General features: G+C 37.0%; 1 protein-coding gene and 1 long non-coding RNA gene across 2 annotated transcripts in view; both read left to right on the plus strand.

Annotated features, from left to right (window-relative positions):
• LOC134532303 (acetylcholinesterase-like) overlaps positions 1-10,729 on the plus strand; it is a gene marked incomplete at its 3' end in the record, with an annotated part of 173,833 nt that extends 163,104 nt beyond the window's left edge. The window contains exon 3 of the mRNA XM_063368722.1: positions 10,611-10,729. Within this exon, the coding sequence (XP_063224792.1) occupies positions 10,611-10,729 (119 nt within the window). The remainder of the gene's footprint in view (positions 1-10,610) is intronic.
• Positions 10,730-10,731: 2 nt separating this feature from the next.
• LOC134532041 (uncharacterized) lies at positions 10,732-17,651 on the plus strand. The gene is made up of 2 exons (XR_010075119.1): positions 10,732-12,166; positions 14,198-17,651. It is a non-coding gene; the product is annotated as an uncharacterized LOC134532041 (long non-coding RNA).
• The last annotated feature ends 2,132 nt before the right edge of the window (positions 17,652-19,783 follow it).

The raw sequence follows: 19,783 nt of genomic DNA on the forward strand, positions 1-19,783 counted from the left end.
GCATTTACGTATAATGAAAGGAAGTAGCTCTGCTGTTTTATTGCTGGAATACTAGACATACTTACACTGATATTTAAAATAAAAACATAATCTATATAAATTAATGTATCGCTGCTCATAGCATAGTGTGCTGCCAACTATGCGTCCTTTTCCTGTATGTGGCCAGACACTTTAGGATATATGATTTCAGCATAAGTACAACAAGAAAAATATTACTTCCTAATGTGGTCCCTACATTGTTCCCAGGGTATCGTAAATGGTTTCATGGCTACAACTGCATGTGACACTACATAAAATAACAATCACAAGTGTAATACTTTTTACACGTATGTGTAGGCTTCTGACTGTGGCGGACTGAAGGCTCGTGCCTGCAGTAGGACGTTAACACAGACTACGTATGCATCAGTTGAGACGTGATAAAATTACAGGTTACATCAGCTGAGGCGAGGTCAAAGACTTGTCCGTACCCTATAGCATAGGACCGATGCCTGAGAGCAGCGGTATATATGTAAGCCGCTAGGATATTACAGTACATTATGTAGACGTCAACTACCACTCAAGTCAAAAATGTGTTTAATAAATACGAAAATAACTATTCTATGGTCAAAAATGTGTTTAATAAATACGAAAATAACTATTCTATGTGAAAATACACTAGTATGAAAATCCATATTACTCATGCTAGAGAATAAAACTGTGTAAGGACATGCACAATAAATTATAAAAACTAATAATGAGCCTACTAGTGTTACATTGGAAATAATTATTTAAAATAAATACATCTTAATTTGTGGCTTGTCAGAATAAATAAAGTCATCGGTCCCCCCGAGCATGTCTGGCATTTGGTTCAGTCAGGGAAAGAGGACTGAGCATGGTTGCTTACGAGATTATGGCTCGCAGACAATAATGCATGCGATACTAGAATTGCACTTGGACGTAACGTATACAGTAAATGTGACTATGAAAGATTTCAATATATAGACATAGTGAACAACTTTTTTTTTGTAATAACATAAAACTGGACGAGATGGGTATCGAACCGCGCACTCCAGACTACGGAGCGCCATGTCTACCAGATAGGAGCACAACACTGTAGCTACGAGTTGCAGAGGGGATCAATGTAAACAGTTTACAACTAACCTACAGACGTGTTAGGAATAAAGCATAAGCGTGCACGATTTGTGTTGGATTTCACCAGTGTGCTTCTACTTATTCTTGAGACGGTAATTCTCCGTAAAGTTTTTTAGATATTAGACACCACGACACTCGTGATTTGATGTGTGTTGGTATATATCGTAACAAAACTAGTAGATACATGGTTTTTGCAAAAAGAGGAAATTAACTCTCGCTAATGAATTATTTTTAGGAAATATGTTTCAATTTTAAAATATCTGAATGCACCTGAATATATAAGCTAATATAGAATGCAGATCGATGCCTATAGTGTTATCGAAAGGTTGTAGATTTTTAGAGCCGAATAATCTGACTCATCGTAATGATTGCTAGACATTCAAAATGTTTTTAATTTTGAGTTAAATTTAAAATCTAGATGCTTGTTGACGCCACAGTACAGACGTTAACAATATAGATTATTTTTAACTACTGCTTTTGCTTCTTGTAAAATAAATAAGTAGTTGCAAACGAATTTAGTTATTACTATAAGCCGTTAATCTTCAGCCGCGAATAGTGTTACTTCACAACTAATGAAATGCACGAATGACAATACTTTAATATTAATGTGACATGGATCTGAACAATGCACTGTTATACTAATATTTCTTTTATAAACGAGGAGCGGGCATCTTACCTCAGCGGTGAACTGAAGACGTGGACTAGTGGACTGGTAGAACTCGATCATGAAGGCACGATACAAATGGTTGGAGTTGCGCTCGCTCGGGTATATAAAGGATTTCTGTGTGTGACGTCAGTGAGGTCATGGACGAGTCACTAGGGTGGGTTCACACCTGAACGTTCATTTGATGTGTTAGCTTTTAAAAAAAATCGAGTAAATTTATACTGGTTTCCAACACAGGTTCTAAAGATGATGACTGTTTATAAATATATATTTTTAAAAACATTAATTTTTTTTATATGTTTAGTGGTTTAATTTTTAGTATTAATGCATACCAGTAGTTTCATACATTATAAACTAATGGTATGCATTATTGAACTTCCTTTAGACATGCGTATTACAAAATTAATTTCGGATTTGTTGGGTCTGTTCATTACGAAGGACCTCGCATGAAACCACCTTAAGACTGACCCGTCTCCCACAGGCAGTCAACAAAATTCCTTACCCCGGAAATACTTTTTCCGTCCGGTCGCTGGCCTGGCATGCTGCTCCGAACCGTTGACCTCAACCTGCGTTTCAAAGCATGCACTATTTGCTTTAGGGATTTTTACACGAATAAATATTAATTTGAAGTTATACACTTTGGGGGTTTACTTAAATTAAAGTCGAGAAATACATTCATTATTTTTATTACAAGAAAGTCGACATATACTCGTGCAACCACAGATTGCAAATAATAATAATATATTTTTAAAAACAAGCCATTTATAAAACTTTTAAAATTAAATTTCTCGAGTTACAAACATTGTAATTTTAAAACAAAAAATATTCCACTTCATAAGTAAACTGCGTATGGCTCAGAGCATACTGGTGGTACGTGGTTCATTGTATACAGTTGGCGCATGAGTCTTATTTAATATTATAATAATTAGTTTCACGATTATGACGGAAACAATGTCATACAGTTGTACCAACTTTATTGTTGTGCAACACTTTCGTTTTTTTTTTTTCAAAAATGGTTCTCTTGCATGTATTTCATAGATGTCACGTGGTACTAACTACCGGGTTCGTACAGAGGCTTAAAACTATGTAGGTTACATTGCAGGTAGTTGCATGAAGCCCACCATACTTGATTACTTTCTTCCTCAATGGTGTGGTGAATAAGCCCGTCACACTGTTCCGTCCAACTGATAACCGCGCCGGTGCTACGCCGCAACTCACACTTCATTGACGCTTGTCCTGGACGCACACGTAACGTTTCGGTTGCTGATGCAGCCTTAAGTATGTCTAAGCTTGTGGGAAATTTACTGTCAGGTCGTATATGATATATAACACAGTTGACCTTACTACATGCTTGATTGCGTACATCTAGGTTGTCCTCGTCACAGTTCGACACCCAGTGATGACCAAAGTTGCAGACCTCCAGCTGGAACTGACCATCAGCTGTCACGAAGAACACACGACGGAATCCAGACGTTACCTCTGCATACTCAGCAGACGGATCAAAAGACATTTTGACCACAGTACACGGGTACTGGATGAGATCTATGATTCAACTAGCTTCTTCAGGATCGTTGTCCTCAAATTTATATCACAGTACAAAATTTCAATATGGCCGCTGGACATGTTATTAATTTGTCAACATTTAATTTTCAAAATATTATTTAACTGTAAAAATTAAATGCAATCATTAAATTAAAGATTTGTCTGTTATCAAAGAAACATGTACAGTATACTTAATGCTCTAAGATGTAGATGTTATATAGAATAAAATAATGTTTAGTTGGATGAAGAATATTTATAAATTGTATTTTATGATTTAATAAAATTTAAACAGTTGATATTAAGAGGTGTATCTTAATTTTTGTAACTTAGTTCTGTATCGGGTGCAGATGGAGAATGAGTGTTTAACTGAGTGTTGATTTTGAATATGAATGTCGAATTAAGTGTCGATTTTTGAAAAATGAGTGGAGAGTATTTATTTCCATACATTACAACATTTAAAGTATGATTATCGCACAGGAATTGTCTCATGTCATTTATGAAGTTGGGTAGTCTAAATATATTTGGTTATTCAATTGTTCTAGCTCCTGTAGCATACGCCTGTATTGTCTGCTGCGGGAGTGACGTCTGTGCTCGGGAAGAGGCTTTCACAGCAGCGCGTGTTCGGGCAGGAGGAAACACGCAGAGCCACTCAGGGTGTTTGTGCCGTCAACCATAGGCTGCGCCGGGTTTTTGGAATGTGTTGTGCAGGATATTTCGAGCGAGTTCTGGGGCCTCACAGCATCGCTCCACTAACGTGGTAGTCTGCTTCTAACCACGCTCTCATCATCATGGCTTCATCCAGCGACAGCGAAATGGATGATAGTAGGGAGCGATCCCGCAGCCCTCTGCATACTTGGGATAATGTAATCGGATGTATGGTTTGTTTGTTACAAACAAATGAAAAGCCATTCCCTTGCATTACTCCTCTGGTTCCATGCTTGCCCGGTGCCAAGTCCGGGTAAAATAGTGGAGGCATAATTTCTAAGTAGTGTCGAGATGTAGTATAGTGGTTCCAAACTGACTACAATTGCTACAACTGTCTGCCACTACGAGAAGAAGACAGAGAGACTCTACACAACACCAATATTTTATAAATACTCTATCATATTTAATAAACATACATTAATAAATAATAATAATAATAATATGGCTACAGGTTCCAAACTTATCTCGACTGGTTACACATTGCATAACACTTGTAGGTTTTTAAATTCAAACTTGGCACCATCCGGCGACAATACCTTGAATTAAAGATGGCCGACAGTGGTGCCATCCGGTAGCGACTTTAGGAATTAAAGATGGCGATGGTGGCGCGCTCCGGCGGTAACTTTAAGAATTAAAGATGGCGACGGTGGCACACTCTGGTAGCAACACTAGGAACTAAAGATGGCGATGGTAGCGTCATCTGGTATCGATTGTATGAACTAAAATATGGTGACGGTGGCGCCATCTACCAGCCAACTTGAGAACCAAGATGGCGGCGCCTCTGGCAACTAATTTTTGAATTTGGCGCGCGATACTAGCGACATCTACCAGCCAACTTGAGAACCAAGATGGCGGCATGCGACACCTGCCTGCCGACTCCCTAACTAATATTTTGAATTTGGCGCCATCTGGTAGTCTGTGCTGGAATTAAAGATGGCGATGGTATAATAATAATTTGAATTTCATGCATTTGGGAAGGCAAAGACACCCTCCCCCCTTTTATCATAAAACTTGACGTCAGTACGTGGCATATATAGATTATTTATTCCACCATATCCCAATTGGTCTCGTGGTCTAGTGGTCAAGGTATCCGCCTCGTAACCACGACATCCTGGACGTTTTCACGTCCCATGGATCGAATCCCAGCCTCGGCACTGAAATTATTTTAGTTAAAGAAAAAAAAAAATAATCCCTGCTGCTATCTGGTGGCGACCAACAGAACTATATGACGTCGCAAGATGGCTGCCTCCAGCAGACGGAAACAAGATGGCGGCCTGCAGCAGACGAAACAAGATGGCGGCCACCAGCAGACGAAACAAGATGGTGGTTGATGTTTACATCGAATTTCAAAAGTTCGAAAAAAAAATTCGAATCCAAGATGGCGTCCGTGACACAAAGTGCAACGGTGACGTCACGATTCGAAGTTGGTGGAAATTTCTAGAAATACAAAATGGCGGATGGATTAGCATGGATTGGCATACAGATTAGCATGGATTAGCATACATATTAGCATAGATTAGCATACGGATTAGCATAGATTGGCATAGATTAGCATAGATTGGCATATATTGGCATAGATTAGCGTAGATTGGCATAGATTAGCATAGATTAGCATAGATTAGCAAGGTCAAAGGTCATGATGACGTCATCCAAGATGGCCGCCGATGACGTCATCCAAGATGGCCGCCGATGACGTCATCCAAGATGGCGGGCTCCTGGCTCCTCCGCCTGTGCTTGAACCCCCTATTTCCAACTACTGACCTGATTTTCGACAAGGAATTAAATTAAAATAATGCCCATTTTGTTAACGTTCCCTTTGGTTCTGCGAACTTTGGTTCGCGTAATCCGCCACAGATGGCAGCACTATGGTTGCACATTTCCGTCTCACGCGAGATTCGTTTCCGTTCCGCGAACTTGCTCCTACCAAGGGTCATGTACAGAGCGCTAAGACGTTACACATCAAAAAAAACCTCAAATAGAAGCAATGGCAAGAAAATTTAAATAATAAAATGTTCCTAAGGAACACGGCTTCGTTGACGTTCAGCCTTTACCTCGCGCGAGACACGCCGGTTTTTAAGACCCGCGACGATTGGCTTTGAAAAGGGGAGGGGATGAAGAACGAGGACCGAGTGGGGGGGGGGGGGGAATTGTATAAACCCGCGACGACTCTTGAAGCACTCAGACCCCTTCCACCTCCTTCCCCGAGGTCTCAGACCCATTGGGTGGGATGAAGGGCGAAGACATGTCAGAGACACTGCGTTCCCTCACCGCAGCGACTGTCTTCTGTCTTCTGTCTTCTGCGGGCTGTCGCTGCCAGCGGCCTCTCAAGAGAGAGAGAGAGAGAGAGAGCATCGCAAACTAACATTAATTTTTTTTGCAACTCCCCCTCCCCCCCTCTCCCCAAACCCCTTCCCCTGGCATGCATGACGAGGGGCCTAGCGAGCCCACCAGTCAATAAGAGACCTCGGCATGTTTTCCCTCCACTGACGAAACAGAAACAGCTGTGGCAGAAACATGAAAGTCTTTTTTCAACTCTTTTGATCCTTTGTCCGCGTCACTCAAGATCAAAAAATAAAAAATCCCCTCCTTTTTTTTAAAACCCAATGTCGTTTCCCCTGCTGTTTCGGGTTGAAATATTTTTTTAAAAGAAAAAAAATTATGAAAATACGTTTAGTGCATATTTATCCTGCATGCATGGCTCAGCAAAGGTTCGTATAGAAAACGAACTGAGTTTTCTTTTTTATCAAACTCTCTGAAACAAAACAAAACAAAAACTTTATTTGTCACGTAAAAAGTTCTCTGATTTCTGATGAATTTTTTTTTTTTTTGTCTTTTCCAGCGTTTTAGGTTGTGTTTTGAGTGTTCGTGTAATATAATTTCGACCAGCGGTTATTATTTAATGCTAATTGAATTATAACCTGGAAACGTTTTTAAAGTTCAAAAAGTTAAGGCAATTTTATTATGAAGAAAAGCATTTTGTACGGAACAACCTTACATGTATTCAGTTACACAAAAATAGTTTTATTATGGGTCTAGTGTATAATTAGTTTTTTAATGTGGTATACAATATGTGTACGCCTTAAATTAGAAAAAGATAAAAAAACTTGTTTTCAAATAATATGTAATATAATATTGAGCAATTTACTGTCATTATTTGCTGTAAATATAGTTTCCGTTTTTAGGTTTATACAAAGATTAGCTATCAACGGTATACCTAAAGTCCCCTAAAAAATGATGAATGCTGGAATTCCGGTTGGTTCACACGGTACCAAACGCAGGTGCACTAAAAAATTGTGGCTATGTCTGACGACAGGAATATTTGAAGTGGTTGGCCATATTTCAAAACATGCAGGGTAGGTTAACATACTAATGTAGGCAATAGTTAAGAGATTAAACTGCCAAAGAATGCATACAAAGGCTAGGTAGCATACGTGGAGAATGCAAATTAATGTATGGGGTAGCAGTTTAAAAGAACCGTATTTTATGGAAGTGTGGTAATTTTAATTACAGAAATTCTAATTCATAATTATTGACCATTATCAGACGTGGTCAAACAACATTTCCCGTCAAATGGCCATGCCTTCTCCTGATAATTCCTAACTACATGACAAAATGTAGTTTCCCGTAATCTACATAAATAAAAATTAGAATTTTTCGTTCGTTCAAAATATTAAATTTCCGAAAGTTCTTCGCCGATTGCATTGAAATTCGAATACGCGCGTGTTTTATATACCTACATATATCACACCTGTGACAAGTAATATTTTCATTTATATAGAGTGACATATTTAGAAATAAAGAGAGATATACGTATATAGCGGAGAGAGCGATATATATGGAGGGATATATATATATTAACACAGATACAGCGAGATATATAAAAATTGGTTGTCTATAAAGTCGGTTTACGGACGATAGTTTAACGTGACAACGTCATAACAAAACATTGATGAAATGATTGCATACTTTTATGAATAAAATTGAATCATTTTTATTGAATTATCACTATTTTGTATGGATACAAGGAGGGAGTGAAATGAAATATACAATTTAATTGATAAATTTACTTTTATTTGCACTCATTAATTCAAATATGTTTATTACTTTAACGAAGAGATTATTTTAACTATAACTTTTATTCATGTTTGCTATTTAACGTCTTCCAATCTGTGTTATTCTGTTAAGTATAGGACGATGACAGGAAAAGTAGGAAACGAATGGGAGTGTTTCAAGTTTAATGTGCCTCGAAAAAGTCAAATCGATGGTTGTTCCAATCGAGTGGAAGAGAGATAGATGCGGCGCAAGCGTACAATGAGCGTAACGGGACAATGTGCTTTACAGGACACTTTTTCGTGCGTGCAGCCGGCGTTCATCGATTTATTAGACGTTGTCACGTCAAAAAGGTAGAGGGATAGAGAATTATAGAGAGAGATGCTTTGTATATGTGTACCTACTTCAAACAAATTACAAAAAAAAATTGATTGAGGCATTTCGACGTGTGCCGGGCTATTAGCTATAAGTAATTAATTAACATTCTTAATAAAGTTGCGCATTGCTGTTTGTCTTGTATGGTGTGTCTTCCTTGCTTGCTTGCGCGAGTAGTTGCTTGTCTGTCTGTCTCTCGGGAGCGAAGAGCAACTCGCCACGGAAGCAGGTCCCCCGTGGAGGCAACCCGACATCGCCGTCACTGCATGTCGGCGAGTGTTAACGTATTCATGGACTGGAGGAGCTAGTCGCCCCCTTCTGCAGGGGTGGAGGGCTTGTGCCAACTCCTCCCCCACCCCCCACCATCACACCGCCCCCAGGCCCGGACGAACCCGCAATTCCCCTGCATCTGGAAACTTGCCGCCCCTGCAATTAGCTGGCAACTTCACTCCGTCGTGTGCTCATGCGGCCAGCAAAAAAAAAAAAAAAAAAAAAAAAACAGCCCCACTGACAACAAAAGCAAAAAAAAATTCAAACTCTCATCCTTTATTCATTTATCCGCAAAACACTTCTCTCTCGCCATTCTACGTTGCGTGTTTATATATAAATATATATATATACATATATATACACTTTCTTCCAATCTCTTCTCCCCCATTCTTCCGCGAAAGCTTTTCAGAACGTAGCAGCCCGGCGGCATGGTTGCCTGAGAATCGGTTTGAGAAGGAGAACGATTATTCTTAATGAGGGAGGTTTCATGGATAAAAAAAAAATATTATAAGAGCAGAATTAACCGTACAAGCAGTATTTCGTGCCTTTGCAGGAACTTTTAAAAATATCCCCAGCCAGATTACTTTTCATTTCGCTACTTTCGTAAATAAAGGTAATTTAAGATGGGAAAAGGGTGGGGGGAGAAGAAATATTGCGAAAACCCTATCTTCATCATCCCTGCAAGACTTGCCTTCTGCTTATATATATTTTTTTCCTCCTGTTCTGGCCTTAAATGCAGCAGGCACAGGAAAATACACAGCCTTATGAAAGTGAGTTGGGAGGCTCTGCTGCGAGTCACTTCATATGTCGTAGATAACCAGGACATGTGAATTGAACACAAGAAAACAAGCGAAGATAAGCTGTTGTCAAGAGTTAAAAATATATAGGGCCTATACATATTTCTAGAAAATGGATCATTTTCAGTCCTGGAAAAAAAAACAGAATGTAAATGGCGTTCTATTGTGTGTGGCTGCGTTAAATTTCTCTGTTTAATATGCTTTGTTACATTCTGTGTTGCATTTTATTGTTCCATATTTTTTTTAAGCTGTTACCTACTGTGAGATTTCATGCCAGGACAGGGTATACAATTTATTGTTGTGTCGTAATGAAATGATGAAGTTTGAATTCCACTATGTTTTGTTGAGTTTATTATGATACGTAGATTAAAATATTGAGTAATGTATTCGTATTGGGACGTTGTTTTGTACAGTATTTTTTTTTAATTACAAAAAAAAATCGTTTGACAAAAAATAAAGAAGTGGAAAATTTGAACATATTTCTGAGTAATACATCAAACGTAAGCGTTATTTGATCACGCGAGTATAGGTGAATTTTCTACGTTCATAATGAACTTTGGGATGCAGCTTATACTTTGTACGTTCCACAGTTATGTGATCAATGACAAACAGTTTTTTACTTGCAGGGCCGCAGATTTACAACTAGTACCTAAAGAATTATTACGTATAACGTACACTTTGTAGTTTACTAAGTAGTGGCTTCAGGCGGACGGACGGATGACGTACGGACACGACGAAACTTGTACTGTTATTTTCAACAACAAAAATTTCCTAACCTAACTAAAAACTAAATGTATTTGTCGGAAAAGTCCAGGTTAAGGTGGAAACTAGGTGCGTCTTAGGCCGAAGCCTATACCCTATACGCTTAGTCATGCTGGGAAGGTTCGCATGCATCGTGCAGCAATTGGTGCCTCGACTAATTCCCCTATTTCAGAACTAGCTTCAGTCTATTCTAGGTTGGGCCCAAGGTGAAACCTGCACTGACACAGGGAAATTCCTGGGCACAGAAATGCGGGGTGGTACGGGAGAAGAGCTGGACACAGCCCGTGACTCTGTGGCTCCGGGCTTTGTTGCAGAGCACTGCCAGGCGAACGCGGCGGAGCAGTGCACGAGCGGCGGCGGGTCTGCGCATGCGCCCTGGCGCGCGCTCCCCCTCCCCCTCCTGCTGCTGCTGCTGCTGCTGGCCTCCGGCGCGGCGGTGTAGTGACGTCACTGCCGGGCGGCCATCTTCCTCCCCGCCGCACCCCCCTCCACGACTCCTCCCCCTCCCGGGAGGGGAGGAGCGACCCCGGCAAGTGTCGGGGAGTTGGCGGGGTCGTGCAAGTTGTCGCGCGCCGACCATCCCGCACGAGACGGCGTCGAGGTGGAAACACGGACCCCCCCTGGAGGGCCTCCGTTTCGAACAGTGGGCATGGAACTCTTTTGTCATTTTCTAAATAATAAAAAAGGGGGCGACGAGGGTGTTTTATGCTGACGTACTATATAATTTAAAAAAAAATGCTAAGCCTGTTTCTTGTAGTTAGTCGCAATAACTGGACGTATCACAAATATTGTAAAAAAACAAGTATTTCGTAAACGTGTCCATGTTTTTATACGTATAATATTAGTAGCTATGTGTCACCTAGGCGGCATAGTTCAGATTTTTTTGCATAGTTGCGAAATAAAGAAAAGAACTATAGGTACGTGGCCATTTCGATCAAGTTTGACGGAAAACATGTCTTTCATTCGATTAATTTGGAAGACATAAAATGTATTTTAATACTTGGCCTAATTCCACTGTTAATTGATCATATCGGTTGCTTTACTACCATAAAAATAAACTCCCAAATATTTTAAATCCCCTAAAGTCTAGAGCGCTGGCAATTGCTTCATCAAGAAAGAACTTTTAAAGTTCTTTGCATCCTACATGTATCTTCCGAATATACCACTTTTTTACTAAAGCATTTTGTAAATAACCGATAGTGTTTTCTAGTTCGTAAAAAATTTAATACTAAATTCAAATTGTATATTATAGATATTATCAACTCTAAAATAATTACGTATCATCTTGACATATCTTAAATCTTTACATTCGATCAAGTTCCAAGAGATTCCGTTACAAATAAATATTCCCGCGCAGATAACATAAACGCTTGTTAAATCATAACTGGAGTTTGAAAATTTTTGGGTCATTCATGTTAATAGTTTATACTAACGTTTTATAGTATTTAAAGATATCGTGACCGGTTCGACGCAACTACGGTAGTTACATTAAGGTCTGTAAATACTTCATCAAGCTGTAAATGTTTAGAATCACTGGGAAAATAGAAGAGAGAAAAAAAATGTCAGGCAGGAATTCTTGACTCGGTGCTTGAGTGAATGTGAATGACATGCTTTGAAATGTCAATTACTTGGTAAATATTTAGATATTTAGGTGATTTAGCGCTGCCATCATTGGTATCTCGTAGTTCCCCATGTGTAAGAACTGTCGTGTTAGTCGTGAGGGGGTTACACATGCATGTGTTGTAAATATGTTGTGACGTCGCCCTGTTGGCAAGACTGTGGCGAAGGACGTGGAGGTGGGCCTTATTGAAGGCTTGCCAACTGCATCGCATCGCCAGGTGCACCTCGGCTGACAACACTTCAAAGTGAGGTGAGTGGCGTGGACGATATTGTCACAAGGGGGTTGGGAGGAGAGTTCGGGATAAGGGAACCAATAAAAATCAGTAATATAAAATAATTTTTAAAAAATGGATGCGTGTACTTATGTTTGTAGGTTAAAAGTTATACTTCGAGTAATGAAAAACTAACTCTAATTTTGCGTGCAGATCATTAATAGAAATAAAATAATAAAAGGACTAGAGTGATAATATAAATACAGTTGGTAAAGTCTAATATAAAGAAATCAAAATTAATTTTATTTAATAATTAAAATCAATAAGCACCTTGGATGTTTATTCTAATGTATAATCTTTTTTATTATTTATTAAATAATAATGTAATAACATTATTTTTTAATGTAAATAAATTATACATACGGGAACATCACCTCACAGATAATCTCATGAAAAAGGCCAGAAGACTACTAAAACCTTCCACAGACACTCCATGCCAGCAATAATAGAAGCTTAGAAGCAAACTGACATCGTTATACATACGGGAATATAAACTCACTTATATAAATACACTTGAAAATACACTTTAAAAAGTTTATAAACACTTTTTCTATAACTAATAGTAATAATAAATATATATTTTTAAATAATATGTACCAGTTTTCAATATCAATCACTAAAGTATATTATTTGAAAGCACATATTTAATTGTTATTTGTATGCAGCTTTTTTTCATCTTATCAATTTCTGTTGCATGTTGCGCGTGCGTTTTGAAAATTCACAATCATAATTTTTTTTTCGTAACGCTCCTAAAGAAGTAAAATATTTTACTGTTGTAACATATCGCTTAAATTTATTTGCTGTTAACAACACATAAGAACTTCACTCAAAACTAAATAATTAAGAAATTGGTTTTGATTTATGGTTTTTAGTTGTAGAGATTTATATTTACCAAGAGGTAGTTTAGGGCGTATGTCCCGTTTTGAAGTCATTATTTTATATTTATGTTTAACATAGTTAAGCTTGTAGACTTTTTGAATCGCCGGATTTCAAATAAATAAAAAAAAATGTATATAGGTCTATAGTGCATACTTTTTGCATTATTAAAAGTTTAATTTCTTTTTAAATTGTGCAGTTTGTATAAGGTTTATACAAATGTAATAAATAACTGATTTTTTTTTAAAGCAATTCTGGGGTCTACTACGTGATTCTGTTAAAATTTATTTCTGAAAAATTTATTTTATTTTATTTTGAATTTTAAAGGCACAGAAGTTCTTGGAATTTTTTAGAGTTGGTAAATTTAAATAATCTTTTTGAAAGAAATTAAACCATATCACATACTAACCAATAATATTGCATTTAAACTTTAAACCTAGAAATGTTCTGTTTTATTTTCAATTTCATTCCCCTTATCCATACTGCACAAAAACGTTAGAAATATATATATATAATATATATATATATGTGTGTGTGTGTGTGTGTGTGCGTGTCACGTACGTTTTGCATGATTGGCTGCCAAAGTTGAATTTCTAACGTTTTTGTGCAGTATGGATAAGGGGAATGAAATTTAAACATATTGAAATATATACATATATATAGTTACTTTTTCATATTTTGAAAGTTCAGCCACTCAAAAAGTCGCCAACTTTAAACATGTGGAACATAATATGAAATAAATACCTGGAACGGGACATACGCCCTTAACCTTCACGAGCTTCTCCCAAGAAATAATTCTCTTCTATGTTGACAATAGAAATATTGGTAAAAAAAATCTTTGAAATTAAAAATAAAGAGCCCCAAAAATTCTTTCAAGCAGAAATACTAAAAGAGGCACTATAATTTCATAAATCTTTTTTATTGCAGATATATACAAATGTATGCTCACGTAACAGTCACGGATAAGTTAAGTGCTACATTTTTCATCTGGTTCAACAGTGTATACTACGTCCCGATTCCAAAAGATTCTGTGAAAGACGAAGCTGTTCCTAAATGATCAGCTGGTCTGTGGTGGTTAACTTGTGTAAAGAGAATGACTGAGCATGGGTGTGTGTGTGTGTGTGTGTTCCTAGCGACGCAAGGCTGCACGGCGACGCAGAGCGAAGAGCATAACGAGACAAGACAAGTCACTCGACGGTTGCGATCTGCCCGCAGTGTTGCCAACAGCCTCCATCAGTAGGTTCCGCACGTAGCACAGCTGGAGAGTACTGCCAACTGCCGCTTACCTCACTTCCCAACTCACACTTGCACTCCGCGGGAAGAAGAGAAGAAGACGAAGAAGAAGTACATGACGTTCTTAGCTTTTTATTTAGACGCTGGAGGGGATTTGCGAGGTGTGTTCGTAGAGCTGAGGAAATGATGTTCCACATAAGTACTTACGAATTCTTAGTTTTAAGTCGAATACTTGTTCTGAAATTACGTAGAATAAATATATCAAGTCTAATCGGGGCATCATAACTCTATAGTTTAACGATGCTTAATTACTTTTAAATATATTTACAATTTTTAATGAAGTTGTATATGGTCATACTTTAAGACGAAACAAGTAAATTAATCATTATTCCAGGAGCAATTGTGCACCTAAATATATAAATAAGCTGTTTTAAAGTGCTACTGAGTTTCCTCTTTACATTAGATGCTCATATCATTTTATCAGTAAATTTAAAATTATATCAAATATATTGTATTATATTAAAGTTCAAATGAAATCGATCCATATCATCCTTAAATATCAAACAAATATATACTTTATATTAAAAAACTGTAATGTAAAATTTATTACTTTTTTAATGTGTGTATAACATTTGTGAATTTGTGATATGTGAATTTCAGTATGTTGGCAAAATTCATAATATGTACAATATTTGTTAAGTTTTTTTAGCATTTATTATGGTAATGAGAAGCGAAAATATGACGTTGTTATATTGTAGAATATTATTTCGCTTGCGGAAAAGTTGTTACTAGAATGCAATTATTTTTATGTTGGCAACTAGAAAATAATGGACGACCACAGTTCTTAGTACATGCCTAAAACCCATATATTTTTAATTTCTAAATACCTCGTTTTGAATACGTGTTTGAAGCATTTATATTTTTGTCTACTAAATGACAATGAAACATAATGTTGTAAATACTATTGTGTCTACGAACGTAATATTATTGTCTTAGAATTCCATATTCTAAACTTCACTTGCTTCCTGTAAATAAGATTAGTTTTTTTTATTTCAAAAGTAGTTTTAATAATAGGATTGTTTCATGTGCATTCATTAGTTTTTATTTGTGATAGCCTATGTCTTATAGGTACTGTTATTTTTTATCTTGTCTTTCCTAGCGACAAGATGAGAACTATTTTTTCTTGCTTTAAAGTAGTTTAAAATAAGATTCTTCAGTATACATACATTTATTTATGTTTCTTGAGAACCGATACAAATAAATTTAAAACTTTAAGCAGTTTTTTTTGTGGCAGCTTTATACTAAATGAGAAAATAAATATAACCATAGACTTCCCATAAGTATTTAAAACAATAGATAGTTTTTATCACAATATTATTTTATAAAATTTAATTTAATTTTTAACTAATAATGTGGTTCCCAAAATTAATTTATAAATAATATCTCAAAGTTTTCGCCTAAATTTTTTAACCCTAAATTTGTTAGTGATATTTAGATACCCGGAAAATTCGCGGATTCAATGACCTCCAGGATAGACTCCAATATCCTCTACACACTCGGGTAAATGCCAACTGTTCATTGGCTGCTGACTTGTGAGTCGTCTCGACTGGGTGGCCTGTGATTCGACACTTCTATGAGTGAGGGTCTCTAATTGGCCCTCAGTCCTCCAGATTAACAGTGAACCAATGACAGAAGCAGCACTAAGGTATAATTATTTGAATTTTAGCATAACACTAAATGAACCCGTGAATTTTCCGGGTCTCTAGTGATATTGAATAAGAGTGAGATGTTTATTTTCAAAGGTGATATAAAAATAGTTACCTTTACTCACTCGGTTACTCACTCACTTTGGTCACTTGGTTTTGAAGTCCAGGAAAGCCTTGTTGCAAAATTATTTTTGAAACTAAGTATTATAAACAGTTAAAATCACAAAATGTTATGTAAATATGTACAAATATATTTATTGTGAGTATTTAAAGATTTTTAATGCGTTATTTAAAAAATACTGGTATGTTTGCGCACGTAACTTATGGGGTGCATTATCTACAACACTTATGTAGTTCTAATACAATGTTACAAAAAAGTATTACGTCAAATAACAATATTTGCGAATTCACTCACACAAATGTGTCATATTGAAAACAAAACCTCAATGGCCCAAAAAACTGTATTTTTTATTAAAGTCCAAATAAATATTTGTTTTTTTAATGGTTTAATTCGTTACCTAAAAAAATTATTTATCAGAATTACAAAACTAAACGAAGTATGTCAGTAGAACCAGTTATACTTATATTCGTAACAAAAGTCTTATATACTCGCAATTTTCATTGGTCATTGACTTTCGTCTCCACGAGATGAAATATAAATCGATTTTCCGCGGCACCTATGGGACATTTTAATAAGCTTGAATGATATTTAAATTATATCCCAGCACAAATTGATGAAATTCCAATTAAAACTATATTAACATTTTGTGTCAGCAAATACAATTATTAAATATATAATTTTACGGCTATGACTTAATTTATACGCCCCAGTACGTTAAAAGATCAAATTGAAAACCGAATCAATTCAAAAACTAGTCAAGGTGGTTCAGAACCACTCCGAGGATACTACTCGTGTCGCAGCCCGCCTAAAATGCAGGTTCGCGTGAAATAGCGACACAAGGGCTTCTGGTAGTGACTATAGTGTGTCCCACGCTTAGTTCGAAGCACAGAGCAAACGGCGCCCAGTGTTGCCAGACTGATGCTGCCCGGTTCGTCAACAGTGAAAATCTTCTTTTTTACACCATAGATAATTACGTTTAAATATTTTTAAAGTGAAACTTATTTGGGTGCGATGAGAGTAAAATTTCAATACCAAATTTTAGCGCAACGTGTTCGTGAAGCATTGTTGTGTAAGGTTTTTGACGCAAAAAGGACAGAGAATATGAACTTGGCCAAAGAAATATATATTCGAGGTTTGAATTCCGAATTAAGTTTCATTTCTATCGTGTTTACTGAGTTACACGCACTCTATACTATTTGTTGATTTTTCTAAGACCATAAAATTGTGTATTCTGACAATGTTATAATAGTTGTATACAATCTGAAAGATAAAATATCGATTCTAAACAACATTTATTATTTAAGTAGTCAGTTGCTATTCATAACAAGTCATTCCATTCATTTTGTTCTACAATCAAAAAAAACTATTTTTTTTAAAATATTAAATGCTACAAATTTTTAAGGACGAAAATATTTTAAACCAAGATGGCATATTTCAATTACGTTTCATTATAAATCAAATTTGAGTATGACCAAATGGTGCTCTTGATGAAATACAAAAATAAATTTCCAAAAAAAAAAAAAAAAAGTATTGCCAAAATTCTCGTTTCACAATTTTCCTTTATTGGGTACATTTAAATAATTTTCATTACCTTATAAAGTTTTGTTTGCGTGTATAAGTCGACAGAGCATGCCGAATCAAGGACTGCGATATTGAAAGAAATAGTGCATTGGAAAAAAAATGCACATTGTAAACTTAGACTGTCGGTAGTCACTTGCGGACTTTCCTCCCAGATCCATTCCCACACGCAATGTTATACTTAATAACAAACGCTACACATTGCGTTGTTGGATCGTTGCATGCAGCTCGGAGATCACGCTTGTTGAAGTTAAACTTATAATGCGACTTCCAACAAGGTTGCGTTAAACGTTCAACTCTCCTGGGGAGGGGGAATAGAAAGAGACAGAGCGAGAGTGAATGCGTGGCACTCGAACGCATGCGCGAGTGTTAGCAACGAGTAGCGTCCAATATTCCAACGCAAGAGGGAGAGAGAAAGAAAGATACGCAAAGGTAGAAAGTAGGAGAGAGAAAGAGTGAGTCGGTAGATCCCAAGCACATGCGCGTGGTATTCTTGCTATGCAGCGAAGTAAACAGTGAAGTTTCACTTCTTCCGCGCGGAGGGACTCAACGCACTATTTTTTTTTTTTTGCACACTTGAGAGTTTGTTATTTTTCGTCTCACGTCTTTTCGAATTTCCTGAGCCATATTTTTAGAGAGAGAGAGGGAGAGAAAAAAACATTCTCTTGCATTGGCTAAACATTTTAATTTTAACCCATCGCAAAATGAATCCGAGAGTTTTCCACGTCTCCGTCAAAGACCAGGAACAGGGGAAGTTTTCGCAGCTTCTTTTCGCTTATAGATCAAATATCAAACACTTTTACGTTTAGCTGGTCCTGTGATTGGGCGACACATCTCACCTCGAAGCCCGCGAGACGATGATAACCAGAGACCTGAAAAATTCGCGCATTCATTTCACGATAGGCTAGAATCCAAAACGTTTTCATTTTTTCTGCTTAGGTGATTGGGCCACAGTATATCTGAAGGGCTTTGGGCCAATGAAAAAAAAAGTAAACAAAAGAAGTAGCGAAACACGAGCATCCCAGTTAACAGGTGCCACGAGTCGGTAACCAATGAGCGAATGCAATTCGCCCGAGTGCATAGAGGATCATGGAGTCTATCCTAGAGGTCATCGAAATCGCGAATTTTTCCTGTCTCTAATGATAACATCTCGGTCAGAGAAGAACAGATCGCAGACATGCAAATTAAGACCTCACAATAGCCAGTAGTGTTTAGTGAACCAGAGGCGTGTACCCTATCATGCAAAGAATTTTTGATTCCATCTTCGATGTTGCCAAGCCCACGAATTTTTCCAGTCCTGATCAATGGACCTTCAGTTTGGTTTTAATGCCATTCTTTGGACATACACCATTGCAGTTTTGCACTATTTGACATGCGAAAAATTCAAGAATGCAAATTAGGAATAAAAAAAGGAAAACATAAAGCCATAGATAACAAGTCTAAATCAGCTGATGTCTAACTTTAAGTATTATTTAAATATTATACATCTGTGCTGTCTAATATTTAAAGTTTGACATCAGCTGATATATGCTTGTTCTCTGTGTGTTTATATTTTGGTTTTGATTTCTTATTTTGCATTCTGCGATTTTTTTTCATGACAAACAGTGCGAAAATGCGATGGAGTATGTCTAAATAAATGTATTAAATCAAAATTCCCCATTGCATGAATTTTCGGTTTAGTGTCCTGATTTTATTTTAGAGAGAATAAAATTTTGTTCATGGTCTGCTGACTTTTAGGAGTCCTGAAGAGGTCACGAGTCGCTGATCTACCGTTGGATCAAAGCACCCACGGGCGTGTCGTAAACCCCCATTGTTTAATCGCAGAAATCGTATGAAATTACGGGACATTGGAGTTTAGCCCATTTCCGGAACAATTAGTGGATTTTTTCCCCGTATTTAATTACGAGTACTAAATTTTCCAGGTTATTGTGACCATGCTATGGTTTTGGAGTGCTTTAAGTGGAGAACGTACGTTCTATTTTCCATAGCCAGGCTTCCCTCACAAATATTTATGAGTAGGGACATGCACATTTCGCGAAAAGATTCCGAGACTAGCTGAAAGTTAAAACACTGTAGCATCG

This window comes from Bacillus rossius, chromosome 5 (assembly GCF_032445375.1).
Source record: "Bacillus rossius redtenbacheri isolate Brsri chromosome 5, Brsri_v3, whole genome shotgun sequence".
NCBI lineage: Eukaryota > Metazoa > Arthropoda > Insecta > Phasmatodea > Bacillidae > Bacillus > Bacillus rossius.